The sequence below is a fragment of the Centroberyx affinis genome, unplaced genomic scaffold (genome assembly GCF_046629955.1).
Source record: "Centroberyx affinis isolate AG114_WGS23_722 - 3 ecotype Tasmania unplaced genomic scaffold, CSIRO-AGI_Caff_v1 ptg002437l_1, whole genome shotgun sequence".
NCBI classification, from domain to species: domain Eukaryota; kingdom Metazoa; phylum Chordata; class Actinopteri; order Beryciformes; family Berycidae; genus Centroberyx; species Centroberyx affinis.
The window spans coordinates 453,033-472,355 of NW_027280680.1; the positions used below are offsets into that span (position 1 = coordinate 453,033).

The following is a 19,323-nucleotide window of genomic DNA, read 5'->3' on the forward strand; positions in this document are numbered from 1 at the left end:
CAGCCTACAGGTATATTCCCCCACCTCTCTACTTGTGCTGGTACCAAAGTCGGGTTTGGCTCATGCTGCAGAGAGGCTCTTTAAGGGGAAGGGAGTTTTATTTTCCAGAAGGTATAAAAATTTATGGGCAGATTCTGCTCATAAAGGAATGTTGAACGAGCACAGATGGGGTGATTGAAAATTTGATTGAGGGATGATTGAATGGATCTGCTAATGACAGATGGAGAAAGGACTTTGCACCAAGGACCTCACTCCCTAGCTTCTGACCACAATCATACCTCTGTGTAATTTCCTTTCTCTTTTGTTTCACATAATCACTTCATCCACATAATTACTCTATTAACCTCAATGGGGCTTTCTTGCTGAGAAGGGTTTTCAATCACTAAAATATGTAACTATACTTTTTGACGACAAGGTGCTCCTCTGCACACAATAGCGCCACATTGCTCATGCATGATCACACATTATAAAAGAAAACAGCATAATATGATCAACAATTCATAACATCTAACAACACCTTGTCTCCTCTCCTCGTCTTTTGCACTAAGATAAGATAAGCACACGTTTCTGCAGCATGGAGTCCCTGCTGTGTGCTGCTGCATGGTGAATAAGGCTCCATTTTGTCTGATTTGGGCTGGAAGAGGCAATGGTAACCATGAAGAGCATGTTTCTCCCACTGAATTAAACATGGGTCTGACACCCCACTGCTCCTTTACACTGTTAGTAATGGTTCCTAGCTTGTTGGAATGGGCTCTCTGGTAGAGACACACCAGTCTTCTCCTTATTCATCACTAGAGCTCTGTGGACTGAACAACACTTAGGTTTCCTTGGTCAGGCCACCCTAGAGAAAACCTAGACTCTCCTGGACATTTTTCCATCTTGTGTACCCACAAATAGTGCTGTAGGCCATAATGTTATGGAGTACAGTATTCTTTACTTATTGCAATCTGGCTTTTATGTTAACCTATCTCATTTCATCAACCAGGGCATTTGTGCATGCTGTTAGGTGAATAAATTCTAAGGCTGGTCTTTGAAAAAGCTTTGCTATTGACTGTATTGATATTTGCAGGAGAGTGGCCTGACTTTGGAGAAAACCATAGAATTCTAATGATGCCTGGTGGATAATTAGAGATGAACTCTTAGGAACCTCATTATAAGCAAAAAGTGCCAGAGGGGCTGAGGATGAGCTCTCTCTTTGGACACTCTTTCTCTCACTTACTACTCATTATGTTGACCCTGGAATCAGGGGAGGGTCTTAGCAATAACTCTGAGACCATCACGCTGCCCTTGACCAGCTTTGATGATGTCACAGCCTGCGCCACTGATCAAAGGCTTCGGGGCATTTCCACATTCCCCTCCATCCCCTTGTTGCCCTGCTCCATGGCGGCTTTCTCTCTCTCTGGTACTTTTCCACCCTCTCTGTGTCTCTCTTTCTCACACATTCTATGTGCTTAGTTAGATTTTCTGCTCAACACTTCTTTAAGTTCACTTCACACTTTTCCATTCTCTCCCCTAAGCCTTGAACCCATCAGAGCAGAATAAGAATTGGGTAATGCCAAAATCGAAACCTTTCAGAGTATGTGGGTGTGCTTGTGTTTTTATTGTGTGTGCATGTGTGTATGTGTGCATATGTGCTGTGCTCTTACATGCTAACACTGTAACCTTTGTCTGTTAGTGTATGTGTGTGTGTGTGTGTGTGTGTGTGTGTGTGTGTGTGTGTGTGTGTGTGTGCGTGCGTGCGTGCGTGCGTGCGTGTGTGTGTGTGTGTGCATGCCAAGTGGATCTTTATGCTCAGTCTGTTGCCAGTCCTTCCCATCATGCTGGAGCTGCTCTACTCATTTTGTTTTACCTGAGAGCACCTCTGAATATTAATGTGGCCTTCTCCCTGAATTACCACCTAAAAGGCCTGCCATCTCTCAATATTTATCTACCTGCCTCTCTCTCCCTTCCTTTCCCCCATCTCTCCCTTTGCCACTCTTCACTCAATCTTTCCACCCCTAAGGTTAATTTCTGACTATATCAGATGTGATGGGTTGTTGGCTCTCATTTTTTCATCCAATTTGATTTTATGTCTTTGATACTGCCACTTGAGCAAAATCCCCCCCTTTATTTTGCCAGGTGGATGGCATTGGGAAGTATTTAGTTACACAAAAGCATGAGGTTTAAAGCAAACCTGAAATCTTATATTGACATCTGAGCGATCTCGCATGAGACAAATTAGTCTTAAGTGAGGTTAGCTCACAGTTTTCTGAGATGATATAAATTTGTTATGTCGTTGACCATTTCTCCCCTGCCCCTCTTATCACGAACAATTGACTCCAATTAGACGAGCTAGTTGGCTGGCTTGGGGCTGGGGCCCCAGCAGTGACTGTGGGATCGATCTGTTTGGGACACTGCTGCCTTTAAACAAGGTCTGGAGTTGACTGGGATGAGCAGATCCGGTCCCAATAATACACACACTCTCTGTCACACGCTCTCCTTCTTAAATACTCTCTCTGTCTCTGTCTCCCTCGAAGGAAAGACAGGAGACTGATGATGAGTAGAGATCACAGTAGGCAAGAGAAGTGTTCAGAGAAGTCAAGGCTAATGCAAAGGTAGAAATTTAAACATACACCAAAGAATACAATCATTATTAACAACTTGAAATACTGGCATCAGTAATAAAAACATTTGACCATTACTATGAACACCCACGCCTTCAAAAGCACAGTTTACACTTTCTTACCCAAACATCTGTCAACACAAGACCCCAAACTGTATTTGCATCTATACGTTGTTACCATCAGCAATCACTGCAACTCCACACTTTATAGCAGCCCTTTTAACTGCCTTTTCTGTGATCAATTATGCCTGCATGAATAATTCTCAGAACAAAGGTCATGGTTTATGCATAAGGTATCATAACAGCACCTCAATAATTTACACAGGGACAGTCTACGTGGGTGTTACCTGTGAGACACTGAGATGGCAGGGAAGAAAGAAACATGCAGAGAGATGATTAAGAAATAAATAACAATTATTGCATATCAGTGATTAAAACATAAATCTGTATGTGCATGGCAACCAGTATATGAAATTAGTGTGTGTATGTGTGCGTGCATGTGTGCATATGCATGTGCCCACTGTATTCATGACTGTCATGCTTGTGCCCCCACTGTGCTTGTGTAAGCTGTGGTAGATTGGCAGGGTAAATGCATGACACTATTTTAAATCAGAACTGTCACTACTACACATCGTTGTCATCTATTAGCTTTGTAGCAAACCTTGCTCTGCGAACTTTACTTGCTGATGAAAATGCCTAATGAAAATGAGAATAATAAAAAGAATGCTAAAAGTACGAAAAATAATGCTATTATTTAGTGTGCAGTGAACATACCTATCTATGGACATTGTTCACTCCTGTGGTCACCAGCACCTTAAAAACAAATGCACAGCTGTGCACAGGATGCATACGCAGTTTAGGCATTGTTACATATTAAAAACATCTATTAACATAATACACACTATCATTACAATAGTCACAAGGGAAAATGTACAGAATTCAACAGGGATTGCAGAGATGCACGGGTAATGCAAAACAGAATGTCTGAGTGGGAGTAGACCTTTGGAATTGCTCCAAATCAAGCTCACTAGCAGTTGTTGATCCGATATAAAATGAGATTAAATTGCCCAAGCTACATTATAAGCTCTATCCTGCAAATATACTTTCTTCATTGCACAATTTTGTTCATTGCAACTAGTCATTATGCTCACCTTTCTTATCTCTACAATCAGTATAATTAAGCAATTAAGAATTAAACAAATATTGTCTGTCATTAATAACAACATTATTGCAGTGGGAGCTGTCCCTGGTGCTGAAATGGTCTTTTGCAGTACAGCGTGGGTGTTTTCCATGGTGGAACAACACTTAATACTTTACAATAAAACATCATCATAATACCCCCCGCTGCCCCCCCCCCCCCCCCCCCTCTCCCCCTCGCTCTCTCTCTCTCTCTCTCCCTCGCTCTCAATCACTCTTTACTCTAATGGCTCTGCTGGACTGCAACAAAAACTGCTTTACTTTGAACTGCAGTATTTGTGAGCCTGGTGTTCCTATCTTACTTTGTCTGTACAAACTGCCCAATTCAATATGACCTTTGACCCTGTAAAATGATGAACAGAAGCCCAGGCTGAAGATTTGCATTCACATTGTTCTGTGCTCTAGTGATTATGGTTTTACAAGTCTTTACTGTTGGATGGCATATCAGTAGCATAAGAGAGAGAGATTGCTACATCCAGAGAGGATGTAGCAACACTTGAGGTTGTGAAATTTGAGGATTTTTGGTAGATGTTTTTAGTGGAAGCACACTGGCAGAATTGCAGCTTAGGTTTGGATCTCTTTGAGGCTCATATTGTTTCTGGAGTCCTGCACACCATTCATCAGATGCACACAGACAGATCTTCCACAATGGAAACTGCTGCACCTGCAGTCATCCTGAACTACCTCCATCTCAGACACTGGGAGAGAACTCCCATTAAAGCAGCTGCATTTAATTCAGTGAAATTGCTTGAGGTCTGAAATATGCAGCTCAGCATCTCTTATGTTTTTTCAGAAACCCAAGAGGATTAAAAGGAAACAATATGTATTAATAATACATTGCAAAATTTCTCTGTCTTCAAGGATGAAGCAAGGGGCTCCTGAGAGCAGTAATGAGGGAGCTGTGGGCAAACAGTGAACAAACATTCCCAAGATCATTATTCCCAAGTTAGACTCAGCCTGGGGAATGACACTGGGTGTTTGCGACTGAACAAATAGTACCATTGAAATGTTCTTCAAGCTAAACTATATTCTATATTCAGTCCTGAAATGCTTTTGAATATAGTTGAATCGGTCTCAGGTCTCACATGTTCTCTCGCTCTCACATGTTCTGTCACTCTTTTACCAGTTTCTCTCTCTCTCTCCCTCTCTCTCTCTCCCTCTCTTACACACAAACACACAGACACAGTACAGTATGTGTGCAGGGTGTCCTTTTTTGTCTTGAGCCCATGCACCCTCAAAGGTCATGATGTCTCTTGATGTTTTTTGGCTACTTTGCTTGCTAATGATGGAGACACTGAGTCAATAATTGTGTCAGCTATGGGTTAGAAACTATATCAAATTTTGGTCTAAATGAGATTTACCAATTGGCTTCCTTTATATGTTACTACGTTGTTGAAGCCATGTTTTGCCAACGAAAATGAGCATATCTCCATTAATTTGTTGGGTTGGTCTGTATTTAATAGGCAAGCAAATTACATTATCCCTCAGAAACAAACATGTGAGCTGCCTGTCATTCAAAGGAGGATAGCTTTAACTATGCCGAGCCACAAAAAGGGTGTTTCCAGAGTGTGTGTGGTTTGCATGTGATGCTTAAGAAAATTGATGTTAACAGTGCACAATAAACAATGCAGAATTTTTAAATCTTTAAGTTAGCCTATATAAATATAAAACTAAGCATAAAAACAGTAATACTTGTTATATCACATTATCCTTAGTCAACATTATGTTATATTAAAATAAATCATCACATTATCTGTTTCCCAAGCCAGATTTAGGCTCCAAAACATGAAATTCCCTTTGTTTCCAGGTTACAAACTGCAAACTCCATTTTGCAGTATCATTCCTGTGCTGATACTTGCAATTGTGTATTTATGTGTGTTTGTCAAGAGAGGTATAATTAAGGCAGACACACATTAAGCACCTGGGATCCCTCAGTGTAATTAGTGTTACTGTTGCAAAGTATGTTTTCTGAAAGACTAATTGGAGTTTAAAAGATATATATATATATAATATATATATATATATATATATATATATATATATATATGTATGTATATGTGTGTGTGTATATATATATATATATACATATATTCATCTCTACACTTTATAGATACTAAACCACCCACGTGCCACACATCTCTGAAAAAGCAGCACATAGTTTGCATGCACCTTAATGGCTGCTTCTAAATGCAGTGAAGGATGACAACTGATATTCCTCCAGTTCTCCAGTTAAGAAGATTCCAGCCAAAAAGGCCCAAGTTTTCAATGGGAAATTTGGAATATGAATCCATAAACTCTTTCCCTCTTTTCCAATTGGGTCCTGAACTTACAGACGCAGCTCTTATTTTGAAAGGGTCTCAATTTTGGAAACAGCCTCTGAAGATTCACTTACTTTTCCTTGTCACTGTATGTCCCTTTTGATCTGTCACACATATATACACACACACACACACATTCACATAAATGAGTGACTCTGGGATGAGTAAAGGAAACTGACTGCCTTGAATAGTAATTGACAAAAGGAAGTTTCCAAACAGGCACAAACATGTCAAAGGTGTGACAGTTAATCTTAAAATTCTTCCCTTTTTCTCTCCACCGAGTGTCACGGTTGGCTCCGGGGGAGCAGCAAGCAAGAGAGTTCAGCGCACACCTGTCTCTGTTTTTCCCCCAATGTGCCTCTCCTTTGATGACAGTGAGAGAGCCGACGACAGCCAGCCTTTCAGTAGACATGTGTTGAAAGACCCCCCTCGACCAGCCTGCTCCAGTAGCACAGGGCGCCGCAACTGTTCCTATCTCGTCTATGGAGATGGCACATCCCCTTGTCGGATCAACTCCTCCCCATCCACAGTCTCTGCAGAGTAAAACAGCATGGCAACGATCGAGCGAGAGGGAGGGACAAGGAGAAAGGAGAAAAAGAAGGACAAAATGAGGGAGGGGCTGCGTTATCGTGGAAGAGTGTTTCGTTTTTCTTTTTTTTTCTTTTTTTTCCAGCTGAAACAGTCTCAGGAGCTGCCCCCCAGCCATGGAGGGAGAAAAGCATGATGAATAATTAACTGAGAAAAATGTCACAAGCGGCAGAGAGAAGTGTAATCATTTCTCTGTTGGGTTTAGAGATCTGTTTTTTTATTCTATTCCTTTATGCCCCGTAGTGCTGTGCTATGCTGAGACTGGGGGCACAGGATTGCAGCCCATCCCCTAAAAGCATCCAATACGTTTCCCTACATACTTTTCAAATAAAAGCAAATAAATCATTAATATTTGGGCCTTTTAGTGACATCACAGAGACATCCCACCGAGGTCTTCTACATTTTTAATCGCAAGTCATTGATGTCGGTCTCATTAGCTGTTAAATCACATTTGAGCAGCACAAATCTCTGGTGGTAATGGTTTAATCAATGTCAGGAAGGCTTGAGCTTAGTTTTTTTGTTTTAGTTCTGGGCACCAAACAACAGGAAAAAAAAAGAAAAAAAAAACTGACAAATTACTCTCTTTATATTCTAAACAAGCTAAATTTGTTCCCTGCTCTATAAACCTCAAAGCTCCAAAAATGAGTTATGGATTACCATGACCCAATTTTAATAAGGTAATTGCAGATATATATCATTTTTATTGTGTCATTTTTCAGAAATTCATTACCATGGAACGGACCACAGTTTGCTCCCACATGTATTAGTGTGTTCTAAATTTAAAATCAGCCTGTTTTTGATCTGTTTGTAAAGAGGACTACTCTCTGTGTTGTGGCCTGCTGAGGTGCTAATATTCATAATGATGGACATGAGGATAATGTTGAGCTTCACTGGACATCCTCAAACCTATTTTTAACACTCACTGGAAGGCTGCTTGTTCTTCTCTGGCTAACAACCCTGACACTGTTGTTAGCTGACATTGTAAAAGAGACTATAATGACATGGATGATTTAATGGTAGAGAATGCTTAAAGATTTTGCCCTATCGATCCGCTTTTTAATCAGGCCTACTCCAAATGAGATTCCTAATCAGTAAACACATTGATTGTTCAAAATGAGATGCTGAAATTACTGCTATTATTTGATCCCCTTCTTTTTTAGGGGACATTGAGTGATTGTACCTGTATTGGATAGCTTGTGTCATATGAACTTTTCTCTGTATAATGAAGTTCAAGGAAGATTGCCACCCATTCATTATTCGTTATTCGATTTGTTCAGACTTTCAAGTGCTGGACTATGGCACTGTGGTGGCCAAATGTGCAACCGCTGTGTCATGGGGGCATAGGAAATGTACAACCGGACAATAGAGTCTACTATGATGTCACAGAGTATAGTGTTTTCACTCATATCAGCCTGTTAGTGTGCACATTCACCACTGAGTTGGTCAGTGTATACTTCCATCATTTTCTTGCATTTACCGTAACATGAAGACTTCACACCAGATACAGAAATTAAATGACATATAGAAATGCTTCGTTTTCCATCATAAGTTTGACTATTTTAAATCAGAAAAAACACAGCTATAATTCTGAATGTACAGTACAACACAGCTCAGATTCTGGTGGTGCCAGGCACATGAAACAGACAGAGGTTTTACCAATACCAATACCAACTGTTACAGTGAATGCAGACAGAGGCATTCCATCTGTACAGCAATCCTCACATTACTGTTATATTTCTCCAGTACTTTCAAGTCCCACATTTTTTATCTTTTTATATTTTTTGAAATTAGGATATGCATGTTACATGAGCAAATAGAGTATAATAACTCTCAGATGTGCATTAATTTGGCTCCGATCTGGGAATAAGGGGAATAAAAGAAGTGCACCTTTTTAAATGTTTCATACCCAGTCTGATTGCTCACCTAAACCATAGGAGGACAGGAGTTATTTGAGTCTCAGCTCAGCTTCCTTCAGATGGTAAATCAGAGAGAGAAGAGAAGGGTATCTTCCCAACGGAGCAATCAGTATGTTAATACTGAAGCAAAACACCTCAAAATCCTCAATTGCATTAGAACCCAGTTTAAATAACCTAACAATAGCATTTAATTAACAAACAACCACACCTGAGCATTTAGATTTTAACCATGGAAGTCTCTGTTGTTATTCCGATTGTCTTCCTCTTTAATTATTCTGAGTTAGACTCTGGAAGAGATTCTCCAGGGCTTTAATTAGAGACTGAATTAAAGTTATGTAAATGCAGTTGGAAGCCAAAGAGTTTTTAAATAGAGTTGTGTCGCATCTGGTATTTTATTTCCATTTCTTTTTTTTTCCAAAGAGAAAACATCCTAAGTCTTTCTTTTGAAGTTTGTCAAATCTCTCCTGGGTACTTTTCCCCTAGGTGTTTGCGTAGATTGCCAGTGTCTCAGCGAAGGGCTGTGACACAAAAACTATTTCTGCAAATGAGCCATTTGTGCTTCTCTGAATGCATGTGTGAACATGTGTTGGGATTTTTCTGTATGTATGTGTTTAGTGTGCATGCATGCCTGTATATATATGCCTGTGTGTTTGTATTTTTGTAAATGTGGGCACTGGAAACTGACATGCACGAATTTACCTGCCTATGAATGTATGAATGACTGATTCTCCACCTTCAATTTGCTGATCCACTGTGAAAATGAAAAGAAAGGGATCAACCTCCCATTGGGCTAGATTAAATCCAAACTAAGTGCATGGGCCCAGACTGCAAGCTTCTGTCTCTGAATAATAATGGGCTGTTTCAGCTGTGTTTGTCGTCAAATTAGCCCTGTACTTCAGACGAGGCACTCTCAGAGTGGAATTCTCGACAAAGACAGAATTCAAATTAGGCAAAGTCAGTTTGAGTTTTGTAAGCTTTAAAAAAGGAGTATGTGTTTTATTTGTGCAGGCGATGATTGCTGCAGGAGGTAAAAAAAAACACTGTTCTAGTTCATAACAAACATCTTCTTTCCTGTGGTTCACCTGCTTTCATGCTGCTTCCTCGTCACGTTAGAGGAGAGACAGTAAAACAATTCCTAAACCAGCAATTCCAACCTACAACTTCCTCTACGAGTTCTAAACACAACCCTCATTCTAAACCGTAAAGCCTTTGAAGCTTTTCCATCAGTGCACTCTTTCAATTTTTTTTCTTTTTTTCGCCCCCATGTAAACTCTCCAATTGTACAGAGTGCATTTCTAAGCATCGGAGAAGGCTGTATAACTGAGACTTGAGGCTGAGTTCACTTTTGTTTGTCTTCCTGCCCTGTATTTTGTGATGAAACCCAGCTCTGAGTCAGGTCCCAGGTTGAGTTCCTCCCGCTCCTCTCCACCTGTCACTCCGTTCCTCTTGTATCTTTGATCAACCCAGGAGAGGAAAACTTGCCCTGGAAGTGCTATCAGTCGAACGCAGCAGGGGAAAACATGGAGCAGGAGGGGGCACGGATGTGTGGAAGGAGGGATGGAAACCCTGGCACTTTCTATTTCACACTCTCCCTGACTCTCTCTTAATTTCTAAAGGACTGAGCAACTTAATTAAAGTCCGTCTGGGGCGTCTGACGGAGTGATGACAAGCCTCCAATATGGCTGTGTTTCTGTGTTTCACATCTTTGTTGATGCCTTTGTTTTGATTGGTTTGCTTGTTTGTGTCTCAGTGTGAGATATTGTAAGCAGTTGTGGGATTGCCCGGTGGTCCACAGGGGCTTCAGGACCTAGCTGATGCTGGATCATTTTAGGAAAAACATGATTTTTACAAAGCAATGGATTTGGAGAAATATTCAGTTCTAATAATACCATCTTCCAAGTCTACTTTTAAGTCAGATATGTGTCTATAGAGTGATTTCAGTAATGAGACTCAAATCATATTTTATAATACCTCTTTTTAGCTGCGACCTAATAGCTGCGAGTATAATTTGCTGTGTTGGTCGGTTAGTCGGCCAGTTGGTCGATCGGTCCCAATAATGTCAAAAATCATTACTTCACATGTGCTTCTTGTCTATTTTTGCCGGAGCTGCTTGAATCTGTGAAGTGTGGAAATGCACTACTTTGACTTAATACATTATTTTGGCATATCTATACACAATGAAGACATAGAAAATCAAGATATATTATGTCTTTATTTATTGTGCCAAAATCTCAGTTTACTGATTGAAACCAATGAATGAATGATGATACCCAGTCACTCACTATAGAGTACTATAAACACATTTATGTCCCTATTGTAATACTATAGGAATATTATATAGATTTTTTGCTTGATGTTTTTAGGCTGTATTTTAACATTCATTATTGTACCAGGAGTTCAGTTTCCTTGTTGAAGCCACAGAGAAAAAATATGATGTGGCCGCCATGCTTTCTCAAAGAGCCAAGCTGGTCGCAGCTTATCACGAATTACGTGCTTGTTTGGTAATGCTTCTGCCAGCACCACTTTAAATTAGCCTGTTGAACCTCTCTCAGTGTGCCAGTAAATGTGGCCTGTGAGAGTTCAGCAACCGTGTCTCCCCAGAACTGAGCTACAGAGGTGTCTGTTTTATTGAGTTTCTGTCAGGACTGCCTCTAGACGCAGTCAGAAAAGTTTCACAGAGTACGCTACTGACCTGAAGGGAATTGAGATGATCACAACTTCATTACTACGGTGTGAACTTAAACGGGCCGCATTTACCAGTGGTTCTGTGTGTTTTGAATGAATGCTATCGTAATTCAGAACACATATATATTGTGAGCACTGACTCCACTTTAGAGGCATATGTTGACCACCAGAAGGCCACAGGTGAATCTCTTGGTCATTCTTAGATCTTAGATTTCTTCAACAATCTACTCTAACAACAACATGCCCTGTTTGCCCTTCATTCGTTATTTGATTGCTGATTTTCTCAACACGTTTTGACTCTCCGTAATGGTAGCATGAAGTCCCTATGGACTCTTCAGGGTTACTTAAGTGTTACAGTCTTGTCTGCTTTGTGACAGAAAAGGAGGTTTCATCTAGAAGCTGCTTTTTCAGGGGGTATAAATGCCAAATGGACTTCTGACTTGGAAGACTAGAGGAATCGACTAAGATTCCCTAAGCGTCTCTTGGATGACCCTCTAGCTCATGCTACTTTGCCGTCCGCTATTCAGCCTCTCTGGTTAAACCTTGTTTCAAACCAAAGACAATTGCTGTCAGGCAAATTATTTGTGGAAATCGACCCCACATACTAGATTATGGAAAAATATCTTGTCAATATCGTCCAAAAAACACCCAGATTCATGATCATTTTGTAGAGAGCTTTAATGCTGCCGACAGCCAGCATAGCTTTGATTATTTTGCATGTTTTCAAAATAAAAGTTAACTAACATGAACTAACATTATGGCTGATGTTGACAGTATGATAGAAAGTAATCATCAAAAATATTTACCTTCATCATTTCCTATCTCATTATATGATAGTGGTAACACAGGAAACAGCAGTTGTATAGTATCACTGTCAACCAAGGCTGTATGGATTTGAGCTGCCTAATGTCCCGCCGTAATCACCATGATATATTAAAATAACTTGTCCTCACATAACACATGGGTGGTATTAGTATGAAACTGAGTTATAGTAGTTTCAATCAGGTTTTCCTCATTAATATGCAAGTTTATGCAGCAGGGTGCCCCGAAGTATAATCAGATCATCTACTCTATCGAGGGTACCTACGATGTGTGTGTGTGGTGTATGATAGTGTGTGTTGTTCTTGAGTTACTGTGTCCACCATGTACCATGGTGTCAGGACAGATAGTACCATGTTTGACTTTTGTGCTATTATATATCTGTTATTTTGTAATTGTTGGTGTTACCTTTTTTTTCCAAATAGCTATGAATTTTCACTGTGGATTCAGCTGGACCTCCAGCTCCTTGGCACAGACTCAGCCCAGCAAGCAGCAGACACTCGACACACTTTTGGAAATCTGGTTTTGGAGAGAAATTCTACATATGCAGGGGAGACTGTAAATGAGACAGGAAATGTGTTAGATCTTGTTTCCAGAAAATGTATGGGGCTGAGAGGCTGCTAAAATAGCCTTGAATTGTTCGCTGCGAACAGCAATAGTGTTTTCTAATAGGTTATCTCTCTCTCTCTCTCCCTCTCCCTCTCCCTCTCTCTTTCTCCTCTCTCTCTCTCTCTCTCTCTCTCTCTCCCCCTGCAGGGCTAAAGCAGATCCATGCCCTGTCCATCCAAGGGAACTATGAGCTGCGTATTGACTTGGAGGACTTTGAAAATAGCACAGCATATGCCCAGTATGGCACCTTTGGAGTGGGCCTATTCTCAGTGGACGCTGATGATGATGGATACCCTTTGACTGTGGGAGACTATTCTGGCAATGCAGGTATAGTGTTGAATTTGGTTTGCAAGATTATTTTATTTGAATTCTTGTGTTTGCACCATTATGTTTGCTCTTTGAGGATCATTCGTCTGCTTGAGAACACTATCTATGTAACTAATAACATTTAAAATGAAATATCCTCACAGCCTCCTCACAGCCAAACTGATGAAACACAGCTTGTCCATGCACAAAACAGCATAAAAATGATCAACCGTATAACACACCAAGTCTGACAACAGTGGCCACCCTGGACTCTATTGTAGAACCCCCACTGTGCTGCCCCCAGTAAAACGATGTGGGGAGTGTCTAGTTCTTACAGTGAAGCGTTTGCGTCCACTTGTTAAACCATCCAGACAGCTGCACAGACAGAGGGATTGCTAGCTTCTGTGTCTCTGCTCCCCAAACATCAGATCCAAGCCAGCTACCTGTCACCTTGATTAAATTACTCCCAATTAATTGCTCTGCTTGACCTGCAGCGTAAACAAAAACCTGCCGTTGAAATGAAGAAGCAATTTAAAGAACCTTTGGGGAGTGCTGCTCCGAGAACACAGAGAGAATGGGGACAGATATGAGAGATGGAGCGGGGAAGAGGAGTGGAAAGAAGGGGGAAGGGGTAGAGGAAAATAGGATGCAGGAACCAAGGGGACAGGTGTGAGAGATGGAGAAGAGGAGAGGAAGGGAAGAGAGGAAGCGGTAAACAAAACTGAGGATCGAGGTATCTGGGGGACAGGTGGAGGAGAAGTAGAAGAGTTAAAAAGGAAAAGCAGTAGAGGGAGGGAGGAGGGAGAAAATGTATGGTGCGCATAAACAGGTTTTTGCCCAGATCTGGTGTCTGCTAAAAGGCCTGTAATGCTCCTGACCTGTCCTCAGCGGACCCGACCTTGAACTGATCTGCCTGTTGGACATTTGAATCCAGTCAAATTCAGGATGCTCACCCTCCCTCAACTGCCCTCCCTCCTCTCATCCCCGCTTCCCTCTAGGCAGTGTTATTATTGTTATTTTTCTCTGCTGTGGCTGATCTCCGATCAGCCGACAGGTGCTCATTTGGGCTGGGAGCAGCTGGATCTTAATGGGCATCAGTGGAGTCTGCCGGCTCCCCCCAGCCACCAAGGTGACATCCAGCGCCTTGCAAATGAGCCTCTAAGTGCCCCTGTTTTCTTTCTCTCATCTCTTCTACATCCGCTGGACATCATCACATTGTCAAGACCATTAGGCTCTTTCTTTTTTTCTTTTTTTTCTCCACTATCTCTCGTCTCCCCTAATTTCCAGCGGCATGTAACATGAACATCAGACATGCCTGTCAGATTTTTTATTTTTTCTGCTGGTGCGTTACCATGGTAATGCCAAATGGAGAGCAGGGTAGAAATAGAGTAAGAGGGTAAGGAGCTGGACGGCCTCATCCCGGGCAATTAAGGGCTTTTTGATGCCCTGACGAGCTGTTAGCCATCACCTGGTGGCTGATGTGCAGACTTTCATTCTGCTCTCAGCATCATCCCTCTCTCCACCTCTGGTCACAGTGTGACGTCTATTTTAGAGAGAAATAACAGGAGAGAGGGTGAAAAGAGGGTGTATGGAGTTTACTGAACATCATGAGCTCTTTGAACATCCATTTACTGAAAACTTTGTCAGCTAGTAGATCGCTTTATTTTACTTGTTAGCCTCTTCAAATCCTGTACCCACTGCATAGTAGTGTTGTCTCAGTAAAAAAAAATTGAGTAGTAATTTGCAAATCAATTATAGATGTATTAGCACATGAATTATCTATGCTAAATGAAGGCACAGTAAGGAATCTTTGCACAATGGGTAGTTTCAGCCAAGCAATCTGATTGGTCAATGACACATTTCAACCATGCAGATGATTCCCATAAAGCATGACTAGTCATGATAATGAGTACTTTGTTGATACCGGCAGTGCTCAGCTGTGCCTCATACCTGCAGGAGTATTGTAAAACCGTCATAGTAGTGATCACAGTAAAGAATGCTGTCTTGGCTACTATTTCTACTCTTTATACTATTTCTGTTATATTTTTAACTGAAAATTCAAAAATTAATTCCGCACTAGTCTCAAAAACACTTAATAGGTGAACATCCTTGATAGCTAAATCACATCATTCTTAAGACGCCATAAGACCATTCGGTATGTTTTTTTCCATTTCTCATTTAAGTTTCTGTCTGTCAACTGACACAGACATCTTGATGGCATCATTAGGGACGTGTTATTAAAAAGAGCAAGATGAAAAGGTCACCACTGAACCTTTGATGAATTGGCTACAAAGCATTCCGACCCCATGCTTTAGGTAATGAAGAGCGATACTCTGTGGAGAAGTGTGGAGGTTTATTTCCCTCTCTCCAATCTCCCTCTATTTATGGAAATGATTGATTGCAAATTCCTCTGCCATTTGGAAATTAATCAGAAAGCAGTTGTGGATTTGTCTGCTGCTTAATTCTTGGTTTCTGTTATATGATGCAAAAGAATGTTGGTGGAAGACATTAACTTAAGCCCAGGAGATGGAATAAACGCTCTGTGAAGTTTTTTTCTTTTTCTTTAATCTCTCAACTGCTCTTAATGATTTCTTGATGTCTCCCTATCTTTCCACTCCTATTTCTCTTCCTCTTTCCCCCCTCTAATACCAATCCACTGTGTGTGTATGTGTGTGTGTGTGTGCCCGCACATGTCTGTACATACAACCATGTGATTAACTGCACGTTTTTTTCACATAAACACACAAAAACACGTTCTCCCTATCTCATATCTCGATACATACACCTCAATTCCATACCCCAACGCCCATCCTTTCCTACTCCAGGTGACTCCCTGCTGAAGCACAATGGAATGAAGTTCACTACCAAAGACAAGGATAACGACCACTCGGAGAACAACTGCGCCTCCTTCTACCACGGCGCCTGGTGGTACCGTAACTGCCACACCTCCAACCTTAACGGCCAGTACTTGCGCGGTCAGCACACCTCCTACGCCGACGGTATCGAGTGGTCCTCCTGGACCGGCTGGCAGTACTCCCTCAAGTTCTCCGAGATGAAGATACGGCCCACCCGCGACCCTGAAGGCAAATGAGGAAGTTACAGGAGGGAAAATAAAAAAAGTAGAAAATGTTAAAAAATTTCAAAACACACGAAAAACCACAAATTCTGACAGCTAGGCTGTAGTTACTTGTCTTGATATTGTTTATTGACTGAAACATATCTCTTTGAGTTTAGTTGACTCTGCTGTTTCCTGATGTCCCTCTTGTCCCCTGATGTCTCTTGTGCTCCCATCCCTCCATCATTTGGCTCTTGTAGGCTACTAGTGTCATGCTGGCTCTCATTATCCTTCCCCCCGGTCCCTCTCTTATTCTGTGCCGCCTCCTGGAAGAGACGTAACGGCGATGCCCTTGTTTTTGATCATTCTCTCCACAGTGACCCCAATAAACGCATACCTGAGCGCCGAGCCCACAGCCCGCTCCTAAGAGGATCACATTTCTTTTCTAGCTTTACTCACTTTCCATCCATCCGACACCGAGGTCCAATCATCCCCTACAGAATCACACACCAGTGACTTCCTCCTGACTTGTGACTTTGACCTCCCATCTGTGGTTGAAATGGCACTTGGATTGTAGTCCAGTCTCACTGGCCATTGCTGTATAATCAGTGAATGAAGTGAGGGTTGGCTGAGCGACCTTAAGTCCAGTGGCTGAGTCATGGGGTGCTTTGTAGAGCTTTGTAGAGTGTTATAGATTGAGACAAAAACCTTAACAAAATATAACCAGGAGATACAAATCCTCCCTCCTCCCCCTCTGCACAGTAAGGATAGAGTTTCACTGGAACAAGAGCATTGTTCTGTGAGAAGGGACAACACAGTGGTATGTGTCACATTTACATGCTTGATCTGTGTGAATGAGACCCAGCAGAGCAGTGACAGGGCAGTGCAGTGCCTCCGATAATGAGAGAGAGACAGAGAGAAAGAGGAAACAATTTGACAAGAGTTGAAGTAGAAGGAAAGGGGGCAGCATAAATCAAAGGAGGGAGGGAGAAAGTGGAAGAATAAGAGTCCAAAAAGAGGACGAAAGAGAGAGATGAGAGAAAGAAAGAGACAGTGGAGGATCTCATTCATCTGACTTGGGCCATTAGGGAGCATATTGGGCACTTTGTCTGATCTGCCTGCCAGCTGAGCACTGGCCAACTGATGCAGCACTCGCAGATGGTAACCCAGCACTCTGTTTACGTGTGTGTGTGTGTGTGTGTGTGTGTGTGTGTGAGAGCAAGAGACAGAGAGAGAGACAGACAGAGAGAGAGTTCTCTAAACACTATTCATTTCCTCTCATAAGTTCAGTAAAGAGACTCAGTTGACTAGAATGTCCAGCTTCTACAGACAAAACAACATGATGCATGGTTCACAGGCCATCACTCGCTCCATCTGAAAAGTTAATACGAAACAACAAAGCCTGTAATGCCTATCCATGTGCCGGGCAGGAGGAGACATTGAGGAGTTTATCAAGGAAACCTGTGGAATGAATGGGGAATCAAAAACTTCTTGCTTTGCCATCCCTACTCCCTTAATCTTATTTTTGCGGACCTGTTGAGGACCTGTTTCATTTTTGCCATCACTCCCCCCGCCCCCCCACCCACCTCTGATTCGGTCTTCTGTTTTGCAATCTTCTCCTTTCCAGCTGGTTATCATGGTTTTTTGTTTTTTGTGTAACACAAAGTTTCTTCTTCTTATGCTAACAGAGAAAAAGTCGCTGTAAAATAATGTCTGACGCTCTCAACCGCCGTCATTTTCTTCTGAATAGGAACTCTACAATGTGTTATGACACGACAACAACAAAAATGGACAAAAACAACAAAAAAAAAATGTTTGTCTGTACAGTATTATGAAGAAAAAAAGGAAAACACAAAGGTAACCTGTGGGATGAAAATAGTGCAATTCTGAATATTTTTCCAGTTGGTGAATCAACTTTTTTTCATTTGTCAGTTTCATCGAGTTTCTTTAGATGTACTGAAAGCTTTAAAAAAATATCTGTAGATTTTATTGTACAGTGTGTATGACTTTTAGAGCATGTGAAGCTGTTTTCATACTATGCTAAAAGACAATGAGAACTCAAGCACACAGACTTTGCATACACTGAGAGAGATGTCTATTCGGAACTGGAGTTTTTCCCTTTGCCACCCGAATGACAGGAGGGAGGGGCTCGTGCTGCTCTGAAGGACGAGCATCAGTGAAGAGGAGGGATGTGATTATTACAAAAGCACATGCCCATTCAATTCTTTAGCACAAGGACAAGCTACGACAATGGCACAACATGGGAGAGATTTTGCACCCTTGGGCGCTATGGCTGCTTTTCTGGACACATGATCTTTCTGACGTCTTGGCTGTGGAAAACCCCCGTGGCACTGGGAGACTCTGAATCTGTACTAAAGAGTATTGCCCCAGCTGACAGTGAGTAAACATGTGGAGCGGTGAGCAATGCTCCACTGAACACCTCTGACACTGGATGAGCGGTGATGTTTTTTTCAGCGCTGATGCTTGGAAGGGTCTCCCATCGCTGTGTGCCTGTGTGTGTGTGTGTGTGTGTGTGTATGTATAGGCTGCAGAAGTCTGCAGCACCTTGGCTACACACACCTATCCATGACCAGATACTGGGGGAGTCTGGAAGTTGCACATAACAAAAGGACATAGAGATCCACAGACACAATCCTTGTCTTGGTGGACTACCGCCACCGCCCTCCTACATCAAAGCACAGACACAGTATGTTATTAATACTTATCATGTTGCCATGGCACAGATCGGACATGAAAATTTTACATGTGGTTGCAAATTGAAATAAGTGGGAAATGTATGAAGTGGATTAACTACTGGTGTGAGGTAGATGGATTCCCTGAGCAACAGGGAGAAGGAATTGGATTGTATGTCAGAGCGCATGCAGATGTGTGTGTGGCTGTGTGAGTGTGTGTGTGTGTGTGTGTGTGTGTGTGTGTGTGTGTGTGTGTGCGCGCGCGCGTGTGTGTGTGTGTGTGTCCGCGTGTCTATGTGTGTACGCATATATGCACATGCTTCGGTTTGTACGTGCCATGTGCATGAGCGAGACGAGGGAAAGGGAGGCTGAGTATGTCTCTCTGTTGGGATTTTGAAGTAATGTGATGCTTATGTACAATTTGCCTCCCTGCTATTTGTGTTGATAACAGAGAGATTTAAATAATTATAATGAACTATTACTTAATGTGATTGTGAATCCATTAGAGTGGATCACCACCTTCTGGTACTGTGTT

The 19,323-nt window shown here is 41.8% G+C and overlaps 1 protein-coding gene across 3 annotated transcripts in view; it reads left to right on the plus strand.

Annotated features, from left to right (window-relative positions):
• Positions 1-16,131, plus strand: part of fibcd1b (fibrinogen C domain containing 1b) — a 98,699-nt gene extending 82,568 nt beyond the window's left edge. For all 3 annotated transcript variants that reach the window (XM_071533829.1, XM_071533830.1, XM_071533831.1), the window contains 2 exons: positions 12,882-13,061; positions 15,866-16,131. In XM_071533829.1, the coding sequence (XP_071389930.1) occupies positions 12,882-13,061; positions 15,866-16,131 (446 nt within the window). The remainder of the gene's footprint in view (positions 1-12,881; positions 13,062-15,865) is intronic.
• Positions 16,132-19,323: the final 3,192 nt, after the last annotated feature.